We start from the raw sequence: 22,452 nt of genomic DNA on the forward strand, positions 1-22,452 counted from the left end.
ATAGTCTTACTCCCTGCAAGGCAGTTTGTGCTGAGGCCTAGAGCTCAGTATTAAGGTACCTGCTTTGCATGAAGAAGAGCCCAGGTTCAGGCTCCAACGTTGACAGTGCTGTCCTATGCAGACATACTCCATTCTAAGACTGGACAGACTGGAGTAACATCACCTAGAATAGCACTGCTGAAGGACCTTGGGGCTCAGAGGAAGGTCTTTACCTGTCTGAGCCCTTAGACAACCACTGCCAGTCAGAGCAGACAGTGCCAAGCTTGATAGACTGGTGCTGTTTAATTTGTTCAGAAGTTGTGGGATGAGCAGTGAAGCGGTCAGCTTTGCGGCTGATGCCAAATTACTCAGCAAAGGGGGAAATTATGACAAATGCATGCTAATAAATATGCATTAAGCTTTCCCAAGACAGAGCGATTGTCGCAAATGAAACCACTGCCAAATTTTACATCCAGCTACAATTATATGATTATAGCTTCTTTCAGATATTATCCTCGTGCCTACTGGGAGGCTGGCAAAGATGCACACAGCGGGAGCACACTGCTGCCAATACACACAGCCCCCGCACTGTCTGAATAGGGGGCACCACATGCAGTATTCCCTCTAAGCGGAGTTAATGTGAGGTAGCTCACCGTTTTTTAGACTCCAGCTCACACATTTGTTTCTTAACTCAGGAAAAATGGCCCCGGATAAACTAATTTATGCAGTAGCTCACGGCTTTAATGCCAGTAGCTCACAAAGTAGAATTTTTGCTCACAAGATTCCACAGCTTAGAGGGAGGGTTGACCATGTGTATTTTGCACGTGCACAGAGCTTTGCTAAGAACCCTGAAATATCTCATGGCTGATTCATGTGTACATGCTTGCAAAAGACATATCATGCCCCACTCAGACAATGGGGTGACTGTGTGTACCAGTCTCCTGATATATGTGGTTGCCAGTCTCCCAGCAGACATAGGCTTAATGTCTAAAAAAATTTTTTTTTACCTTCAACAATTGGTCTCCAAACATGGTTCAAAGTTTGTAACCTACACATCATCCTTTTTTTTTGGCAAGCAGTTCCCAGGTGGGATTTTTTGCAGCACCGGGCCTTGTTGCTGGACAGGTGGCGTGACCTGCAGCCCTTCTCCTCTCCTAGGCTTCATGACCCAAGTTCCTGGACAGCCTACGTGGGCAGCGTCTGGCTGAGCAACACTGGCAGCAGCTCCGCCAAGGCTGGCGTGGGGCACATTGTGAAACACCCATCCTACAACACCGAGACGGCCGACTACGACGTGGCCCTGCTCCGTCTGGCTGACCCGCTGGTCTTCACCAAATACATCCAGCCCGTGTGCTTACCGGCCGCCAGCCACATCTTCCCCCCGGGCAAGAAGTGCCTCATCTCAGGGTGGGGTTACCTCAAGGAGGACTTCTGTAAGCAAAACCCTTGGCCTGCTGGGTGAGCCAAGTGGACAGGGGTCAGCAGAGGGCTTGGGAGGGGAGGTCTGAGGGGCAAATCCACACTGAGAAGCTCAGGCTCTCAGCCCAGCCTACCTCTCAGGGTGGGTGTAAGCAAGAAGCGCATTGTTTTTACGGCAGGGGCCATAATCCAGCACAGCACGTTTAATTTCTCTAACAAAGGGAGCTTGGACTCTGTAAGGGAAGAGCTTGTCTCACTAACCTGTTAGAGTTCCTTGAGGGGGTGAACAAACATGAGGACAAAGGGGACCCAATAGATGTTGTTTACCTTGACTTCCAGAAAGCTTTTGATAAAGTGCCTCATCAAAGGCTCCTAACTAAGTTCCAGAGTCATGGGGTAAAAGGACAAGTCCTCTTGTGGATCAAAAACTGGCTAATACCCAATTTGGCGTCCACTTCCGGTGGCGCCCAGGGCAAGCACCCCCTCTGCTCCCCCCAGATCCGGCCCTGACTGAAGACCAAAACAGCTGCTCTCCTGAAACCGTGCTGAATTGTGATTGCTGACCCTAATGGAAAGCTATGAGACACTGACGTGGCCACCACTTTTCAAAAATTAAGTCAATTTAATCTCAGAAGTGACCTTGGAATATAAAATACCTCTTCTAAATGCAGGGAGGTAAAGTGAGATTTGGCCAAAATAATACAATGAGTACAAGAAGCGTAACTTGAATCCACATCTCAAGTCTGCCTCTCAGGATATTCGTCCATGTTGGCCCAAGCAAAAAAGGGGTTAGAAATGCTTATAACTACAGATTTTCCTGGTTAAGTTTTCTGAGGTTGTCAATGCTCTCCAGCAGGGCTTTTTTAAAGAAAAAGCCCAACAGGAACTCATTTGCATTTCAGACCGCACCCCCTGACACCAAGCCAGCCGGAATATTATTGGTATATTAGGCCACACCCCCTGTCATCACCATTGTTTCACACAGGGCTTTTTTGTAGAAAAATACCCAGCAGGAGCTCCTTTGCATATTAGACCACACACCTCTGACGCCAAGCCAGCCAGAACTGCGTTTCTGTGTGTTCCTGCTATTAAAAAAAAGTCCTGCTCCCCAGGTATTTTTAATCTTTTCTTTGGTGTGAAATTGAGAACACCAGGCCTGAACTCCAGAACTAGTTCCGTAAAGGACGTAACCTTTTGGAAATCATGGCCACAGGATGTGATGGGCCGGGGGTTAAGCTTTTACATTTTCTTCAACCTGAATGGGTCTTTTTCACCCCACTGGGAAGACTTATAGTGTAGCCAGCAGTACATGCAAATTTCCCTGTCAGCTCTCCAGGGCCATTTTAGGTTGCAAGAATAGTGTGGGGAGGCTGCTTCGAAGGGTGGACTCTATGGCATTGTGCCATGCTGAGGCCTCTCCCCTCCCCTAACCCCTCTCTCTCCTGGATCCACCCCCAAAGTCCAACACAGACCTGGCAGTGGCAACCTATGCTAAGAACTGTGCTCTCATGCAACTTTCACCACCATATATCTGGCAGGGCTTTTTTTGTATCAGAAACTCTTTGCATATTAGGCTACACCCCTCTGATGTAGCCAATCCTCCAAGAGCTTACAGGGCTTTTCTTATAGGGCCTACTGTAAGCTCTTGGAGGATTGGCTACATCAGGGGGGTGTAGCCTAATATGCAAAGAGTTTGATACAAAAAAAAATGCCCTGTTCTACATAAGAAAAAATACTGTAATAGTGCTAACTGTAACTTTTGTAACTGTAAATATTGAGCAACATTAATGTTATGTACAAATTATATTATACAGAGCAAGATTAAACTCATTATTAATACAATAAATTCAATATTTTCAATAAAGAGAAATCAATTCTCCAAAACAATCAATGAGAAGAAGCAAAATTCAGACTCCGAATGCATCCGTAAGACTTCAAATTCAGGACTTCCAATTTTAAGACTTCGAATTCACCAGATTCGAATTCACATGAGAAATCCCGGGTACTGTGTCTCATTCGTCAGTTTACGGAGTGTTGTATGGAAATTATTGCAACAGTACAATTCAAAGTTCTGTAAATTAATCCACAGACACATAATAATCTGGGCACCATCAACATCATTCAGGATGTGAATAAAGCACGCTTTCCTTAATGGTCTAGCCTCCTTTCACCACCATGTCTTTCATTACTGCAAGAGCAGCTCAAAGTGTGCACCGGCTGAGGGTGGGCCTCTGGCCTTGTTGGCGGTGGGGATGTTAGTGTGGTCTGTCGGCTGTTTTCTCTCTCCCGCAGTGGTGAAGCCAGAGCTCCTCCAGAAGGCCACGGTGGAGCTTCTAGATCAGACCCTCTGTGCCAGTTTGTACACCAACGCTCTCACAGACAGGATGATTTGTGCTGGCTACTTAGAGGGGAAAATCGACTCCTGCCAGGTATTTCTGGGGTTGGGTGGGCTCTTCCTCCCACTCACAAGCTGCTGAGGACACGCTCTGTGAAGCCCTGAATGAATGAAAATGGCTCCGGAGACCCTCCTCTTCCCCTGCTCTCTCGTAGGGGGATTCTGGGGGCCCATTGGTCTGCAAAGAGCCCTCCGGACGCTTCTTCTTAGCGGGCATCGTGAGCTGGGGGATCGGCTGCGCGGAGGCCAAGCGCCCAGGGGTCTACGCCCGGGTAACCAAGCTCCGGGACTGGATCCTTCACACCATTGCCACGTTCACGCCTCCAACGACCATCCCGACCACGGTTTCCACGTTGCTGCACAACACCTCTCTTTTCGAGGAGTCAAGCACCTTCAGTGAGCACAGCCCCAGCACTGCCCCAGCGTCCACTGCCACAAGCAAGCCAGTGACAGCGCCCCGCCCTCCAGGTATGAGTCACCGTATCAAGCAAGTGCCTAGATGGCATCTCTCCGGGGCCTGGACTGACATGGGCTTTGTCCCTGTATAGAGTGCGGCCGGAGACCGGCCTTCTCCAAGCCAGTCAAAATTGTGGGTGGACTGGATGCATCCCGAGGGGAAGTGCCTTGGCAGGTCAGCCTCAAGGATGGGCTGCGGCACTTCTGTGGGGCCACCGTCATCGGGGACCGCTGGCTGCTCTCGGCTGCACACTGCTTTAATCAGTAAGTACTGCCTTTTGATGCCACTATGGGGGACTTTGGCTCAGAGGTCGAGCATCTGCTCGGTGTGCAGAAGGTCCCAGGTTCAATCCCTGGCGTCTCCACTTAAAAGGATCAGGTAGTAGGTAGGGCTGCAAGTCTCTCGCCAGGGGCAGGGGATCCCCTGATCTAGAGGCCCCAACCTGCCGGCAGGGAGCAGGCTACCAGGGGGATCCCACCCCCCAGGAGCCCCGTTGCCGTGCACCATTCCTGGTGCAATGACATCACGCTCTAGGACTCACAGTAAAAACTCTATGGTACCATAGAGCTTAACTACGAATCCTAGAGTGTCCCCGGTGCAACATCCCCAGCACAATGACGTCACTTCTGGGTGATGTCATTGTGCTGCAAGAGAGAGAACAGTCCCCCACCGCAGTGGTGGAGAGACTTGACAACCCTAGCAGTAGGTGATGAGAAAGACCTCTGCCTGCGACTCTGGAGAGTTGCTGCTGCTCTGAGTGGGCAATACTGACCTTGATAGAACAAGTGTCCAACTTGGTATAGGGCAGCTTCATGTGTTCAGTGGAAGCATCCACCGAGTTGCAGAGGCACAGCCCTTGTTTGCAGGGATTACCTCCTGTGGGGTTCCACATGCAGCCAGCATGGCCCTCGCTCGGTAGGAAGAAGCCCTCCTCCAAAGCTTCTGCCTGCAGGCTGAAGCACCAGAGTGCAAAGTAAAGGAGATGGCCATACCTGAAGCTGGAGAAACTAGGTGAGGCTTGCACGCGTGCTGCTTCTGCATGGCCTCGTCCCCACTAATGGAAAATGTGTCCTTATGGTGTTTATGTCCACGTGCTGGTAGCACCAAGCCAGAGTACATCACGGCCTACGCAGGCGCCACTCTGCTGTCGGCTGCAGAGAGCAGCTCCGTGAAGGTCAGCGTCAAGCGGGTGGTGCTGCACCCCTCCTACAACCCTCTGCTGCTGGACTTCGACGTGGCTGCCCTGGAGCTGGCCAGGCCCCTCCTCTTCAGCAAATACATCCAGCCCATCTGCCTCCCACTCGCCATCCATAAGTTCCCCGTGGGCAAGAGGTGCTCCATCTCCGGCTGGGGCAGCGTCCGTGAAGGCAACGGTAGGTGATGCCTGGTTACCCTGCCAGGTCCCCAATGGAGCCATCCAAGTGGGGGTGGGCCTGACCCATTGCTGTAGGGTGGCATCCCTGAAGGACATTCCCTATAGGGTTGGCTTGTTTTTATGCCTCAAGTCCTCTTGTGGATAGAGAAAGAGGTGCCATTGTAACCAGTTGCTCAGTTAGAGCCTTCCAGCATAGAGAGCCAGTTCGGTGTAGTGGTGAAGAGTGGTGGACTCTAATCTGGAGAACTGGGTTTGATTCCCCACTCCTTCACATGCAGCTGCTGGGTGACCTTGGGCCAATCATAGTTCTCTTAGAGCTAGCTATCTCAGCCCCACCTACCTCACAGGGTGTCTGTTGCAGAGAGAGAAGACAAGAAGACGACATTGGATTTATATTCCACCCTCCACTCAGAGTCTCAGAGCAGCTCACAACCTCCTTTATCTTCCTCCCCCACAACAGACACTGAGGTGGGTGGGGCTGAGAGGGCTCTCACAGCAGCTGCCCTTTCAAGGACAACTCTTGTGACAGCTACAACTGACCCAAGGCCATTCCAGCAGGTGCAAGTGGAGGTGTGGGGGATCAAACCCGGTTCTCCCAGATAAGAGTCTGCACACTTAACCACTACACCAAACTGGTTCTCGGATGGGAAAGAGGAAGGGAAAGAGATTGTATGCTGCTCTGAGATTTCGAGCAAAGGGCAGGGTATATATCCAACTCTTCTTCTGGCTGATGACTCTGAATAGCACCAGGATAATGGAGGCATGCTTGGGATTTTGGCTTGGACCCAGTGCAGTTCTTCCACAGGCATCTACATAGTACAACTTTCTCTATTTCTCCTTCCCATGTCAGCCCAATCCTGTTCCTGGGGTCCTCACTTCCCCAGAAACACAACTTTCAGGGGCGAATGAGGTTGAAACAGAATATTGCCAAGAAGGTGGACAGAAGTCCATTCTGCAAAATGAAATCTATTTTATTAATGAACAAGTTCTTTTCCTTCTTGCTTAAATTTCAGCATTAGTCCCTATGCAAGAAAATGGATTTCAGAAAGAAGGAGTGCGGGAACAGACTGTTGAGGATCAAAGTTATTATTTTATTTATTATATTACATTTATGAATCACCTAATCCCTACTATTGTAAGGCTCTAGACAATATACAACATTATAAAAACACTGAGAAGTACACATTCAGTAATAAGAGTACTAATACATTAATTTAAAAGATCAAGAGGCAAAATTTGAAGTTTCCTCCCCTTTCCAATTTGCCTGACTCAAGTAATAATTTTCAGGAAGTTTATTTCTCGGAAACTCATTGGAATTCAGACCTTGAAAATCCCTCAAAGCCTCTACAGGATTTGTGTTTTTGGAAGCTGAAATATCTGGGGTGGAGGGGTGGGTTGAGGACCTCCTTCCCCCTACTGGTGTCTGCATTTGCCTTCCCTCTGCGACCTGCAGCCACCAAGCCCGAACACCTGCAGAGAGCCTCCATCAACATCATCGACCAGAAGACCTGCAACATCCTATACAACTTCTCCCTCACCGAGCAGATGATCTGTGCCGGGTTCCTGGAGGGGAGAGTGGATTCCTGCCAGGTAAGATGCAGTCCCACTCTTCCCAGAAGCATTTCAGAGGTGGGGTGGGGTAAAGTTGCCCACAACTGCTGGGCAAAAGGATGTGGCTTCTTAATACATATACACATACATATATTCACACACACACACACACACATACACATATACACACATCTATCTATCTATCTATCTCTCTGTCTGTCTGTCTGTCTGTCTATCTATCTATCTACCTACCTACCTACCTACCTACCTACCTACCTACACACACATATACATACACACACAACCCACACACACATATGTATAAAAAGGTAAAGGTAGTCCACTGTGCAAACACCAGTCATTTCCGACTCTGAGGTGACGTCGCATCACAACGTTTTCATGGCAGACTTTTTTACGGAGTGGTTTGCCATTGCCTTCCCCAGTCATCTACACTTCCCCCCCAGCAAGCTGGGTACTCATTTTACCGACTTTGGAAGGATGGAAGGCTGAGTCAACCTTGAGCCAGCTATCTGAACCCAGCTTCCGCTGGGATCGAATTCAGGTTGTGAGCAGAGCTTTGGATTGCAGTACTGCAGCTTACCACTCTGCGCTATGGGGTTCCCTACACACACACACACATATACACACACACTTCATTTATACTTGGCCTTTTTCACTAAGACTCAAGGTAGATTCCCCCCCACCATCAAGTCACAGCTGATTTATGGTGACCCCATAGGGTTTTCGAGGCAAGTGATGTTTAGAGGTGGTTTGCCTTTGCCTCCCCCAGTCATGTACACTTCCCCCCCAGCAAGCTGGGTACTCATTTTACCGACTTTGGAAGGATGGAAGGCTGAGTCAACCTTGAGCCAGCTATCTGAACCCAGCTTCCACTGGGATCGAATTCAGGTTGTGAGCAGAGCTTTGGATTGCAGTACTGCAGCTTACCACTCTGCTCTATGGGGTTCCCTACACACACACACATACACACACACACACACTTCATTTATACTTGGCCTTTTTCACTAAGACTCAAGGTAGATCCCACCCCACCATCAAGTCACAGCTGATTTATGGTGACCCCATAGGGTTTTCGAGGCAAGTGATGTTTAGAGGTGGTTTGCCGTTGCCTGCCTCCATGGTGGTCTCCTTTCCACATACTAGCCAGGGCCAACCCTGCTGAGCTTCCAAGATCTGACAAGATCAGGCTAGCTTGGCCTATCCAAGTCAGGATCAAGGTGGATTACAAGATATTTTTTTTAAAAAGTCAATTCAGACAAACAGCAAAGGCTTCCTGCAAGCAATGCAGCAGCGCTAGGATTGCAGAAGCGGAAGATAAGGCAAGCAAACTGCCTGAGTTAACAAGAACCATCTTAAGGCATGGCATACTATGTAACGCAGAAAGCGGGTTACAAATGCTGCAGTAGCCTACAGTCCCGTTTCTTTGTTAAAGGGGCCTCCTGAGCTGTTCCATTATACTACAGTTCTAATCCAACACCTAAAATAAAGGGGGGGTTGTTTATTCTGGCACTTCTCTCATGTTCTCTTTGGTGTCTGAGTACCCACCTTTAAAGACCCATTAAACACCCATGGATTAGGTACCTTTTTCTCCCTCTATGCCTGTAATTGAATGTTTAGAATACTCTGGGAATGCTAAAAAGTCCAACAGTGATTCTGCCTTCATATCCCATAAGCCTAGCGGCCCCTTCAATGAGGGAGGAGAATTCCCAGCAGGTGGACACCGAAGGTGCCCCTGGAAATGGCTCTGAGCACCCTCCCTGAATGCTTCCTTCTCTCCAGGGTGACTCTGGCGGACCCCTGACATGTGAGGAGATGCCTGGTGTGTTCTACTTGGCAGGGCTGGTGAGCTGGGGGGCCGGCTGTGCACAGCCTAGGAAGCCAGGGGTGTACGCTCGGATCACCAAGCTCAAAGGCTGGATTCTGGACACCATCTCGCCCCACCCCAGCACCACCCTCACGTCCACCTTCAAGACCACAGCTGGCACCACTTCCAGCTTGCCCAGCACTACCCAAATGACTAGCCAGACAATCCCGGATCCAAGCACCAGTGCTGGCACCGTATCTACGCCGCTAACGAGCACGCCAAAGACAATCCAGTTCCCAGGTACATGTGGGGGTAGCAAAGACTCTTTAGGGGCACATCAGTTCGAAATCTGTGAGTTTGCATGCATGGGTTGTGTGCCTCTGGTCCAGATCTTATCCTTCCTAATACAGGGATTTGCCCATTTGTGGTGAAGAATGAATCTGGAAACCCATTAGCTGCTATCAGGCAGAATCTCACACCCTTCATCTCCTCCATACAAGGCAATTCAGAATGCTACATGCAGAGAGCAGCTGCCCTGCAGAGTGCCCCATGCAGACAGCAGCTGCTCTGTAGAGACAAGAGCCGAGCTGCAGTTCTGAAAAAAATCTGTCATGACCTCAGTGAGCATGAAGAAAATTGACTCTTCCTAGGGGAGATTTTGCTGTGGCTTAAATGCATTCTGGTCCAAAACTTAAGTTTGGGAAGGAGGACTGTGGCGAAATCGGCCCGATTCTGCCTTCAGACCCGGTCCCGTCAGCTCCCTATTGAGTCGCCAACTCCTGGAGGGAGCTATTCCTCCTCCTGCCCCTTGGGCTCGCTGCCACCACCTGCTCAGTCCCGGGGTTCAGATTGAGAGGAACAGGACTCCCAATCCCCCTCTCCAGCTATGAGGCTAGGCCTCCAGGTCCTCTGCCACCCTGCACTTGGGTTTCACAGAGACCTCAGCGCTTCTTTGGGGCACCCCTGGAGGATTGGCACCTTATCCAACTGCATGCCTTCCCCCCCCTTCACCTGGGGCCCCCTTCTTAACACAGCGTGGTCTAAAGCGGTCTGGGGATCTAGGTGGTACAGAGATTGACTGCCAGCATTTAAAACAGAAAAAACATTTATTTAAAAGGGAAAAGGATAGGGAAAGAAAAACCAAACAAAAACAATTGCATCTACAAAATTAGCACAGCACAGCCCAGCACAGCACAGCCCAGCACAGCAAACAGCATAACAAAATAAAGTTGATTATAAACGCATCCGGCTGGCCCTGATCTAAACTTGCCCTGTCTTGTGAAGTACTTACTTAGTCTGCCTGCCTGGAGGCCTCATTTTCCTGAGCAGGCCTCCCCCACAGGCAGGAGCCTCCATTGCTCACCACATGCTCACTCAAGCCCCAGTTCAAATCTGCTTCTCTTCCTGCCTAACACATGCAAGGAACAACAGCACTTCCTGCCTCTCTAGGAGACTTTCCCCCTAGCGTTGTTGGTTTGGCTCTGGAAGGGAGGGGGGGAGTGAGGGGAAGGCTACAAAGCCGGCTGAATGGATTTACTGATCCCTGCCTTTTTGGATGAAGCACCAACACTCTCAGATGGCGTTTCTCCACAAGGACATTCCTTCCTCCCTGGTCTCAGTTGCACGAGAAAATCAGACCCCCTTCATAACCCAATAATCACTTGTGACCACCAATTTATGAATCAGTTGTGACCACCAATTTATGAATCTTGTTCCTGGGTGAGAGGAGGGTGACACTTCTCAGCTTGCGTTAACCCATTTTGCAAACTGTTCCCCCAGTTGTGCCATGCACGCCAACCACTTTCAGGTGCTCCAGCAAAGTCTGCATTGGGAAATTGAACCCGGAGTGTGACGATATCGTGGACTGCAGCAACGGCAGAGATGAATGGAACTGCAGTAAGTCCCCTGACACTGCCACACTGCCCTCCTTTCCCTGGCTTCTTTTTCTCCAGCCCCAGCTCTATTCCTAGAGCCTCTAGTCCAGGGATGGGCAATCTGTGACTTGGGAACCACATATGGCTCTTTCATACATATTGTGTGGCTCTTGTGGCCCCCACCATCCTGTTGGGCAGTTTGGAGAAGACATTTGTTTCTTTAAATCACTTCTCCAAGCCAAGCCAGCTGGTGGCTTGGAGAATGCATTTAAAGTTGCTTTCTTTCCACATCTCTCCCTCCATCTATTTCCTTCCTTCCTTCCTTCCTTCCTTCCTTCCTTCCTTCCTTCCTTCCTTCCTTCCTTCCTTCCTTCCTTCCTTCCTTCCTTCCTTCCTTCCTTCCTTCCTTCCTTCCTTCCTTCCTTCCTTCCTTCCTTCCTTCCTTCCTTCCTTCCTTCCTTCCTTCGATGTTCATGTCTTGCTGCTCTCAACCATCTGACTTTTATTCCGTGTGGCTCTTACATTAAGCAAGTTTGCCCACCCTTGTTCCAGTCTGACCAACAACCCTTGAATGGTGATGGAAAATGCTGTCACAGCCAACTTATAGCCACTCCAGTTGGGTTTTTAAGATGAGAGTGGCAGAGAGGTGGTTTGCCATTGCCTGCCTCTGCATCATGACCTGGGACTTCCCTAGTAGTGTCCCATCCAGACCAAGGGTGAGCCAGTTTAGCTTCCAAGGGCTGTTGACATCGGGCTAGCCTGGCCCATCCAGGTCGGGGCAACAGCCCTTGTGCAACCCCAAGTTGTAGGAGCTGGTCATTTTGCTAAGCCATGAAACATTCTCTAGGCCAGAGGGGCTGGATCCTGCAGGTCCGGTTCTGCTAGCGGGGATGCTTGTCTGCATTCCAAGAAGCCTTGCCCGGATGCAAGGAAGCTACTTTGAATCCAGGGAAGCTCTTTGTGCCAGAAAAAAAAGCTCTACCAGTCATCGCTAACACCTTATCCTTGCGCTGCTGGTGAAAGAAGAATGGACAAATTCATGGACGGTTTTTAATAGCCATTAACCATATGGAACCTCTGTGTTCAGAGGCAATTGGTCTAACAGCGGAGAAGGGCTGTTGCCTTCAAATCCTGCTGCAAAGCTTTCTGAGGCTGAGTGTGGGCTGCTGGAAACAGGATGCTGGAGGTGGGCAGGCAAAACGATGTCCAAAATCCAGCCATACCCTTCTCTTGTCACACTGTAGCAATCCACTAGATGTTCATAAAAATTGTGACCTGAGCTGCAGCAAAGAAACTGTGCCCTTCAAGACACTTCTGTTTTATTCATTGCAATATGATTTATTCATTGCAATGGCGAACCACCTCGGTTCCTCTCTCACCTTGAAAACCCAACTGGAGTGGCCACACATTGGCTGTGAAAGCACTTTCCACCACCATTCAAGGGCTCTTGGTCAGACTGGAGCAGGGGTGGGCAAACATCTTCTATTTTATTCATTTCGTTTTATTTATTTATCCCTTCCTGAGAGCCAGTTTGGTGTAGTGGTTAATTGGTGGATTTGAATTTGGGAAACCAGGTTTGATTCTCCTCTCTTCCACATGCAGCCAGCTGGATGACCTTGAGCCAGTCACAGTTTTCTCAGAGCTCTCTCAGCCCCACTTACTTCACTGAGTGTCTGTAAGCCAGAACTTAAGTGAGAAGCTGGATTCAGTCTATCCCAGCCTCCTGCCCCAATCCTCTGAATAGATCAGGGGTGGCCTAACTGTGGCTTGGGAGCCACATGTGGCTCTTTCACACATAATGTGTGGCTCTCAAAGTCCCCATCAGCCAGCTTGGAGAAGGCATTAAAATTAAAGTTGCTTTCTTTCTACCTCTCTCTCCCTTCCCCCATTTGCCTGCCTGCCTGCCGTCCTTCCTTGCAGCTCTCAAACATCTGATGTCTATTCTATTTGCCTCTTACATTAAGCAAGTTTGGCCACCCCAGGCATAGATCCTGTACACAACAGCCCTCCCGCCACATTCTCTTCCTTGCAGCTTGCGGCTTGATCCCCATGGTGGCCTTTGGCAAGATAGTGGGGGGCAGCGGAGCAGCCCGTGGGGAGTGGCCGTGGCAGGTGAGCCTGTGGCTGCGGAGGAAGGAGCACAAGTGCGGAGCAGTCGTAATCGGCGAGCGGTGGCTGCTGTCGGCTGCTCATTGCTTTGACATGTGAGTTGGGGTGGGCGTGGGCGGCTGATAGCTGTGGGCAACGACAGGGGTGCGGGCTTGTTGTTCCTACAACTACCAGCAGGTGGCCCTGTTGCCTTTGATTAAAAGAACAGGGACTCAGAGACACAGTACACCTTGGAAGCCTTCAGTATTTTTAAGACAATTTTTAAAATTCTAACTTGAATAATATTTTGTTGGTCTGGGGGGGGGGCGGAATTGTATGCGCATGTGTGCATGCATGTGAGTGTGTGTGTGCAGCTGGAAGTCATGGTGATCTCTGGTTACTGACCTCTACTGGGGATAGTACTGGGGATATTCAGGGAGGTGGCTGAATAGAGCCTACCTCTGCCTCCAGGCTCTGGTATTCCAAGGAGGTATCCCATACTTGCCAAAGTCCCCCCTGCTTAGCTTTCAAGATCTGACTTGCCTGAGCAATCCAGGTCAGGGGGATATTTTGTTAAGTCTTCAAGGTGTCACGAGACTCCCTCTTGCTGCAAGAGGGTAACCCCCCCTCTGGACCTAGAGCATATTTGGAAAGCAAAATAAGCACTTAGAGCATTTTTTTTTAACAGATAGCTACTTTAGTCCAGAGTAAGGTTTGAAGCCAGGCTGAGAGTTAAACTTCTGCTATAGCTCCCCTGAAGCACTCTCTGGCTCCAGCACTTTCTGTGCCAACTGCTGCGCTCTCTTACAGTTACAGTGACCCCAAGATGTGGGTTGCCATCCTGGGGACGCCATTCCTCAGTGGCCTTGACGGGAGAGTGGAGAAGATCTTCCACATCCACAGGCACCCATTTTACAATGTCTACACGCTGGACTATGACGTGGCCCTCCTCGAGCTGGCTTTCCCCCTGCGTTACACCAGCACCATCAAGCCCATCTGCATGCCCGACAGCTCCCATGTCTTCAGGGAGGGGGCCCGGTGCTTCATTACTGGCTGGGGTTCTACTAAGGAGGGAGGTAAGAGAGCAACTTCAGAATCCGGACTGCAAATTCAAAAGCAAACAGGCAAACACCTGGTTGCTGTATTTCACACACAGGCAATGCTAAAAACAAAAAGACTTGGTTTAGGCATCCCAAATGAAGGAATTTCCATGCAAAAAAGGCAACATGGGAAGAACTGGCAGTGTTCAGGGCCTGGGAAAGCATTCACAAGGCTTGAGCCTCTTTTGCAAAAGTTCAGTCGAGTAATAGTATTTTATGTAGGCTAGATTCTACCCCTATTCCGCCACTTCACAAAGATTTCCAAGCCTTCCTCCAGTCTAAGGAGTCTTCCTCTAGTTCATGGGGGGGTCTTCTAATTGGAGGAAGAACCACTTACATTAAAACCCCCATATCTGCGAGACTGCCTCTCTCTCTATGTTCTATCATGACAGTTTCATTCATGTCAGCAGGGTCCTCTGCAGCTGCCAATCGGGAAATGGGCAAAGCCTTCTCTGTTGTGGCCCCTTCCATATAGAATGGCCTGCCTGAAGAAAAGAAGTTCAGGAAGGCTCCCACTATGTAGAACTGAATTATCCAACAGGGCTTTTCTATGCAGGCAATAGAATTGCATTAACAGATTAAGATGGGCAGCTGTGATAGTCTGTCTGTAGCAGCCGAAAAGAGCAAGAGTCCAAGAGCACCTTAAAAATTAACAACATCCCCTGCCACAAATTTTGTTAGTCTTTAAGGTGTTCCTGCACTCTTGCTCTTTTCTACTGTACTAAATTATTCACGTTACTTGGAAAAATTAGTAAGGACTGTGATCTATACCAGGGGTGGCCAACGGTAGCTCTCCAGATGTTTTTTGCCTACGACTCCCATCAGCCCCAGCCATTGGCTATGCTGGCTGGGGCTGATGGGAGTTGTAGGCAAAAAAACATCTGGAGAGCTACCGTTGGCCACCCCTGGTCTATACTACTGTGTATAGCTTGCTGAAACTAGGATCCCGCTAAGAAATTTTGCAACTTTTAATACATGTTAATACTTAAGTTTTGCTTCGGTTCTGTGTTTAGACATCTGGTTGGTTCTACAACTCCAACGCTGTTGCACTGTTTACTGAACATCCCAGCCAGTCAATTATCTCGACACTGTGTAATCCAGAAAGGTGGACTATAACATTAATAAATAAAAATTAAGAGTCCGACTCCTTGGGTCAGGGCCGGATTAACAATTGGGCGGTGGGGTGGGTGCTCAGACTCTGAGATAATTTGCAAGGGGCCCCCCAAGATTTCGACTGCTTAGGGGCCTCCACACGGTGGAGGATATAAATATAAATAAAATGTGAATGAATGAAAGGGTTTAATCCGGCACTGCCTTGGGTGGATGGTTGGATCCATCATCCATCCCATAACAACATTTTCCCTTCTCAGAACACTTTGCACTTCTTGTAACCTTTACAAACAGCCCTTGAAGACAGGCCAGTGGTCCCTCTCTCCCTAATATGTCAGATAAGCTGAGGTCAAGTTTGTTGCAGAGGTGACATTTGGCCTGGGGACCCCTAGGTTGTGGCCTGCCGTTATCTGTTCTGCCGCACAGGCCTCTGTTTTAGGAAGCCATGGGCTTCTGTTCCGCTCACAAGCACCTCTCCATCCTCTCCTGCCTAGGCCTGATGTCCAAGCACTTGCAAAAGGCTGCCGTGAACCTGATCAGAGAGCAAGACTGCAAGAAGTTCTACCCTATTCAGATCAGTGGGAGGATGGTGTGTGCCGGTTTCCTGAAGGGCACAGTTGACAGCTGCTCGGTGAGTCCAGCTAGCACCCTCCCCTTCCTTTAATGCCAGCTGCTGCCAGCCCCCAGCAATCTCCCTTCATCCAAAAATGCAGTCAGGCACCAAACTAATGTTGCAGGTAGAGCCCTTACAGTTGGCTTGCTCTAGCCCGGATTCGGCTAGGGCAAGGACATCATTCAGCTAAGAGAACAGCTCAGCTGGACCAGAGCTGCATCCCACAGTCAGAGAACCACAGAGTGGGAAGGTGCCATGCAGGCCATCTACAACCAATCTCACTGCAGGATTAATCTAGAGCATCCCTGACAAGTATTTGTCCAGCCGCTGCTTAAAGACTGCCAGTGAGGGGGAGCTCACCATCGCGCTTGGTAGCTGATTCCATTGCTGAACAACTCTTACAACATTTCCTAATATCCAGCTGGTGCCTTCCCGCGCTTAATTTAAGCCCATTATTGCAAGTCCTCTCTTCTGCTGCCAAGAGAAACAGCTCCCTGCCCTCCTAGTGACAGCTCTTCAAAGACTTCAAGAGAGCAATCATGTCTCCCCTCAACCTCTTCTTCCCCAGACTGAACCTTCCCAAGTCCCTCAGCCTTTTCTCCTAGGGCTTGGTCTCCAGGCCCGATCATCCCCATCGCTTGTCTGGCTTTCTAAATTTGCTTCTGTTTTACAGGGTGACGCAGGTGGGCCCTTAGCCTGCAAAGAGCCTTCAGGGAGGTGGTTCCTAGCAGGCATCACCAGCTGGGGCTACGGCTGCGCTCGGCCTTTCTTCCCTGGCGTTTACACCCGAGTAACAGCGGTGCGGGGCTGGATTGGAACAAATCTCAAGGTGTGAGCCTCCGCGCCACTCAGGGAGAAGAGATGGCAACATCGCGGGACAGAACAAACCCACACGGGAGCCAGGGATGTTTGCGCCTGCCCCGAAGCTGTGGAGAGAGCTCCCCCTGCATTTAACAAAGGAGCAGATTTAGAAAACGCTTTCTCTCAATAAAAGAGGGCCTCCTGCCTCAATTCGACATCGTGCAAGGGGGTGGGGGCAGGTGAGGTCTCCCTGGGCACCTGCTGTCTTGGGGCAGAAGGGCCCATTCCCTAATCCAGCGGCCCTTGGGGAGGGGTCAGGGAAAGGCTGTTCTCCCAATTGGCTTATTTTGCTTCCTGCTGTAACTCATGCCCTGCTCCTCTGGGCAGATGGCTGGCCCTTCCTCACACCAGAAGGCTGCATTTGGGATAGTCTCGGGCCCCGCAACTCTACCCTGGGGAGCCAGTGGGAGGGAAGGCACCTTCACGCTGCAAAACTCTTTTACCATCAGAGGAAGACACCTTAAATTGCTGCCTGTGGAGGCCATGGAGTTGTGTGTGAGGTGTGGGGGGCGGGGAGGGATTACATGCCAGTCTTGCTGTGCAAGAGAAACATCCGCTGCGGAATTTGCCATCTTGCAAAACTCATGTTTCATTAAAAGAGAAATCTAAGCTTCCAGACCTCATGGTTTTTAGGAAAGGCTGGTTTTCAAAACACAAACGCACATCACATTCCTCCTTTACCCTTTTTTGTCACCAGAAATTGTTTGGAAATTTGATTCGAAAAAGAAATCAGTTAAAGTTGTTCCCGACCTGTACCATTTTAGAATACCTGTGAAGGTATCTAACCGTTGAATGCTGTTCTGTACCCCCAAAAAGAGCCCTTGCATAGACAGCCAGCGTGTAAGAGAAAAGGGGCCTAGTTTAGCCTTTTCTGTCTCCTGCTTGTTTCTATGTGCAGGGAGTTTTCTGTATGGAAGTGCACTCCATCTCACATGTCCAGACCCTACCAGCTGACCGTTTCAGTGAGAAAAGAGTCCATGTTGCACTGAATTTTCATTTTACCTGACTGCAGCTACTGCATTTGCACATCAGTCAGTGTTCAACTGTCCCTCTTATGAGCTGCCCCTTAGTATATGCTTGTGGGGGATTACCAGTGTAGCGCAAAACCTTTCCAAGGCCTCGCAAAGTTCTGTTCCATCACCAGAGGGCAGGAAAGGACAGTTATCCTGCTCTGAGAGGAAGCAGGCTTTAAATCTTCCTTAGCTAGGTCCAGGTTAAATCAGAGGCATAGGTGGTTTTGTAGAAAAAGACCAGCAGGAACTCATTTGCATATTAGGCCACACCCCCTGACACCAAGTCAGCAAGAACTGTGTTCCTGTGCATTTCTGCTAAAAAGCCCTGGGTGGTTTTCACCTCAAAAATATGATTTGGAATAGCAGAAGGTCAACCCCACAGCACCCAAAAAAGGCAGCCTGGCAGAGAAAATGTTAATAGCCAGGAATTAATTCTCAATTTCCTTCCCAGCCCTTCCTTCTCAGCTGCCCCAGTGTGTGTCCAGAGCTGACTAAGGTTGCCTCACGGGACTCTCTGGGTGCCAGAAGTAGCCATCCTCCCTCTGTTTCTTTATCAGAGGCCCAAAGCAACACCGGAGAATGGCACTGTTTCATATGCCCCAGAAGAGAAAGCAAAGACTTGAGGAGAAAGACAACACCAAACTTCCATTTAATTCTTGCCATACAAAGTGAGCCCTGTCTCCAAATCCACAGAATCCTGTCCACTCCTATCCTGGTTAATCACACTCTTCCGGTTTTTTATTGACACCCTTTCCCTGAGAGTAGAAGCCTTGTGATCAGTCCATGCTGGGGGCTCTGTGGCCCCACAATGACCCCTTCACATGTTGGCTCGCTCCCTCTGCAAGCGAGAGTTGTATGCCCGCGAGACAGTGTTCCAGGCGTCCATGTACCGGTCCATGCACATAGCAATACATTTCTGTGAAGAGAAAAAAGGTCGGGTCACAAAATTTAGTACTGTGCTGGGGTGGGCAGCACAGAGAAGGCCCATGTGTGGTGGAGGAGGAGAGGAGAAGGCAGTTCTATCCAGCTTTTACCTCTGCTATTGGAGTAACTATGAACGTTCAAAGCTGCCTTCTTACCAAGTCATGCCATTGGTCCATCCAGCCTGAGATAATCTCTCACTGGCCAGAGTTCTCCAGGGTCTCAAGCAGAGAACAAGACCTTTCCCAACACTTTTGCCTTGAGATTCCTGACTAAAGATGTCAGGAATTGAAGCTGGGACCTTCTGCATGGAAAACAAACCCTTCGGCAAAGAGCTAGGAGGTTAAAAAAAATAAAATAAAGCCTCATGTCAGACAAAAGGATATGTAATGGGCTCAACCCCACACTCAGCAGAAAGCAGACAAAGCAACTAGGCTAACATTGCAATGCTGTTTTACAAGCACTCACCTGTTCAGAGTTATCCAGGGAACTTCCAGGTTTCCCAATACATTTTCGGAAACATTTGTCTGTCATTCTCTGCAAGGAGAAAAGGGGAAGATTGGAGCAAAGGAGACAGAAAACTCAAACACACAATGGAGAGAGAAAAAATAAGGCCTTGCTACTTTTCAGTGGCTGCTTTATGAAGCAAACCCGTCACTCTGGATAGCAACCACAGCAAATGCCTCTGTGTATCCCACACAATCCGAGGACGGAGCGGGTCACATGAGGTTAAGGAAGCTAATTTTTGATGCACTGAACCTTTTGAAGGGCTGCCTGATCAGTGTTGCTGCTGCTTTCTCACCACTTTCTGACAATGGAGTTGACAGTGCCACCGCCATCCTTGCGTTGGGAACTCAATAGCTGCCCCAAGGCCAGCACTGAAGGGCCACCCTACCAGATGCCACTTTGGAGGGCAGGCTGCTTCTAAACTCCAGAACAGCTTGTTTATGTTGCCATTCTAAAGCTTCTGGTTCTCAAAGTGCTGTTTGATTCCTCCCTCCTCCTCTTCATGAAGCAGAACAGTGAAAAACGCTGGAATTGCCCCAACAAGACACACACCCTTCTCTGACCATTTGTCTCATAAGGAAAGCTGAGGTATGGACTGCTAGGTAGTTTCCTGCCTGCCCGCCCCCAAGCTGCAGGCACAGATTAAGACCCAACTCCATACGAAAATCTGCATCCAAGAGGGCAAATCAACGCCCTGTCCCACACCTGCAAACAGCCACGTCCTGTCCTTTAAGAGGCAGCTAGAGCAGGCCTCTTCCCTCTCTCTTGTTGAAGAAAAGCTGAAGCAGACCAAAGTCCAGCAGTGGCCCCAGCCCAGCCAGGCGTTTGTAAGAGGCACAGGAGGGCGAAGGGCACCTGGAGGCTGGCAGCCCTAGGGCCCCATCAACATTTACAGCTTGCTAAGGAACTGTAAAATGTATTCATAAGAATGAGAGCTCGCAAGACACATGGGGGAGGGCAGTGTCTTTTTGAGACCCAAGAAGCAAACTACTCCTGACCCAGGAGGCTCAACCGTCGTACAATGACTAGAGATCTTCTGCCCACCCCTCGTACCTGCAGCAGCTCCTGCGCGTTGGCCACGGCAATCTGCACCTTGACCTGCTCCATAAGCACGCCCGGATCCAGCCGGCCCCCCGACCCGAAATCTCCCGCTCCAGCAGCCATTCTGTCCCCGACCCAACCAGCGTGTGTTGCAGCGGGACTACAGTTCCCAGCACCCCCTCCGAAAGGAACCGGAAGTAGTGAGAAACTACAGGTGGGACACGGAACTGAGGTTTACCACCAAAGAGGTAGAAAAAACGCCCGAGAGTAAAAGCGTCCCTTGATTTCCGGTACTGTTCGGTAGCCCTTTTTATAAACAAGAATAGTCGGAGAGGCTAAATTGCCTTTGTGGAAGGGCGTTAGGCTTCGGCCCCGAGTGCCTTTCCTTAGCAATATGGAGATGTTATCGGAGGACTGCGTTGCAGGGTTATTGTGGGTTATTGTCTGCTTCTCTTAGCATCTGTTCCCGTCAAAGTCCTTGGGCCAGTAATAATGAACAGCAGTTCAGGGTTGTTGTTAATCGGTCAGCACCCCTTCTCCATACCCTCTGCAATGCGATCTGAAGAGTGTGGTGTATTTTAGAGTTGTTGTATAGAAATTATTTCAGATTCCCCTACAGGTGGGACCAGGGGTTCTCACCTCCAGACTACAGAGATCAATTGCCCTGGAGAAAATGGATTCTTCAGAGGGTGAACTCTATGGCATTGTACCCCCACTGAGGTCCCTGTTGTTGGAAGGGTACTAGTTTTGGTGATTCAGATCCTTCTTTAGTTTAACAGAGAGCACTTGGCTTTAATGCAACAGTGCTCGCCCTTGACCTATCAAGTGCTTGTAAGACTCCAAAGTTACACAGAGCCACGTGTCAGGCTGAAACAAAATAAGAACTACTTTATTCTAGAAATACATGCTTGATAGTGCAAGGTAGTGTGATACTGACAATTCCTGTACTATCTAGCCAGGAGATGGATCCAGATTCTGAAAGGTGTCCTACATCTCCATCTTGTGTGCATGGGGAGGGAGGGAAGGAAGGAAGTTGCTTTTCCCTAAAGCGTGTTGATCTACACTTCAAAGTGAGCTAGTGACAGTAGGATAAACAGGAAGATGCTTAGCGTCTGCCTATCTGTCTGCAACTCTGTGGTCACACCTGAAGGCTGAGGCACTGGGACTGAGGCATCTGGTTCTTCCAGCACCTGTCTTCACCATGCTCCACCTCCAAGTCTTCAGAGGTTTCCCAGCCTGGATCTGTCAACTCTATCCCCTCATCCTCTGTTGGAGGTTGAGGGGGTGGGGGCTGGCAACCCTACCTGAATCTGCAATAAGTCTGTCTGCCTCTGTATATGGAGGTTCTGCTACAGGAGGGTCTCGCAGCATCCACCATATCTGCAGCATGGAGAAGTTCCAAGGGGGATTGTATTTCACAGTTGTCACAAACAATGGGAAATCTAAAACAAACTGAAGCCTGGAAGCAGTGCCTGTAGCTTTAAGAAATTTTTTTTATCTCTGTGGCTATTGCTAGGCAACCACAACAGTATTGCTAGCCTTGGTTTTTGTCATTAAAAGGTAGTGGGTGAGAGCAGGGCTCTTTCCAGAGCTGTTTTGGCCTTTGAGGGAGGACTTCCCAGGGCTAGCAGCAACAACCAGATGACTCGATACCTCATGACTTGCATGCCTCTCCCAGGCCCTGTTGCTCACTACAGTTCAACAGCAGCCTCCACTCAAAAAGCAGTGTGGTGTAGTAGTTAAGAGTAGTTAAGAACCAGGATCTAGGCGATCCAGGTTCAAATCCCCCACTCTGCCATGGCATCTTGTTGGGTGACCTTGGGTCAATCACATCCTCTTAGCTTAAACTACTTTATAGGATTGTTGTGAAGATACTGTAGAAGACAGTAATGTAAGATGCTTCTGAAGAAAGTGAATAAATAATAAATAGAACTGAAGTTGAGGGGCAGGTAAAATGTAGACTGGTGGGTGGATGGAAGCAGGGAAAGGTGAAGATATGGGGGCTACCAGGAGGAGGGAAAGAGGAAATAGAAGAAGGAAAGGGATACAGGGGAAACAAAGGTGCCCCTCATAAGCCCTTGTGGTTCCCCCAAATGCAACTGGGCCTGGCCAGTTTCTGGCAGTACACAACTTAACCAGACTTTTACCAGGGAGGGGCTACCAAGGATACAGAAGGAGAGAAAACTGAAGATGGGAAGGAATATAAAGTATGTTGGCTGGTGGGTGACAAAGAGAGAAGGAGGCAGGAAGATGTGAGAGGCTATTAGGGCTTTCAGGAAAGACAAAATAGAGGGGAAGACAGGGAAATGAAGCCTCCTGTTTG

General features: G+C 49.5%; 2 protein-coding genes across 2 annotated transcripts in view; one reads left to right on the top strand and one right to left on the bottom strand.

Moving 5' to 3' along the window:
* The window catches only part of TMPRSS9 (transmembrane serine protease 9), a 32,863-nt gene extending 16,169 nt beyond the window's left edge, over window positions 1–16,694 (top strand). Inside the window, 12 exon segments of the mRNA XM_060232526.1 lie at window positions 1,138–1,412; window positions 3,691–3,827; window positions 3,949–4,261; window positions 4,342–4,513; window positions 5,352–5,623; window positions 7,079–7,215; window positions 8,977–9,301; window positions 10,781–10,897; window positions 12,908–13,079; window positions 13,774–14,039; window positions 15,668–15,804; window positions 16,460–16,694. Coding sequence (XP_060088509.1) covers window positions 1,138–1,412; window positions 3,691–3,827; window positions 3,949–4,261; window positions 4,342–4,513; window positions 5,352–5,623; window positions 7,079–7,215; window positions 8,977–9,301; window positions 10,781–10,897; window positions 12,908–13,079; window positions 13,774–14,039; window positions 15,668–15,804; window positions 16,460–16,621 — 2,485 coding nt within the window. The 3' untranslated portion in view covers window positions 16,622–16,694.
* A 1,585-nt stretch (window positions 16,695–18,279) lies between these two features.
* TIMM13 (translocase of inner mitochondrial membrane 13) lies at window positions 18,280–20,446 on the bottom strand. The gene is made up of 3 exons (XM_060232532.1): window positions 20,142–20,446; window positions 19,050–19,118; window positions 18,280–18,576 (listed from the first exon to the last, which is right to left on the bottom strand). The coding sequence occupies exons 1-3, from the start codon at window positions 20,250–20,252 to the stop codon at window positions 18,478–18,480; spliced, it is 279 nt and encodes a 92-aa protein (XP_060088515.1). The 5' UTR covers window positions 20,253–20,446; the 3' UTR covers window positions 18,280–18,477.
* Between the last annotated feature and the right edge of the window lie 2,006 nt (window positions 20,447–22,452).

Source organism: Heteronotia binoei, chromosome 2, assembly GCF_032191835.1.
Source record: "Heteronotia binoei isolate CCM8104 ecotype False Entrance Well chromosome 2, APGP_CSIRO_Hbin_v1, whole genome shotgun sequence".
NCBI classification, from domain to species: Eukaryota; Metazoa; Chordata; class Lepidosauria; order Squamata; family Gekkonidae; genus Heteronotia; species Heteronotia binoei.

Coding starts and splice junctions, on each gene's coding strand:
- TIMM13 (XM_060232532.1), bottom strand. CDS start 20,252: ATGGCTGCTGGAGCGGGAGATTTCGGGTCGGGGGGCCGGCTGGATCCG. Junction 19,119..20,141: donor ACGCGCAGGAGCTGCTGCAG/GTACGAGGGGTG, acceptor TTCTCCTTGCAG/AGAATGACAGACAAATGTTT. Junction 18,577..19,049: donor CCCTGGATAACTCTGAACAG/GTGAGTGCTTGT, acceptor TTCTCTTCACAG/AAATGTATTGCTATGTGCAT.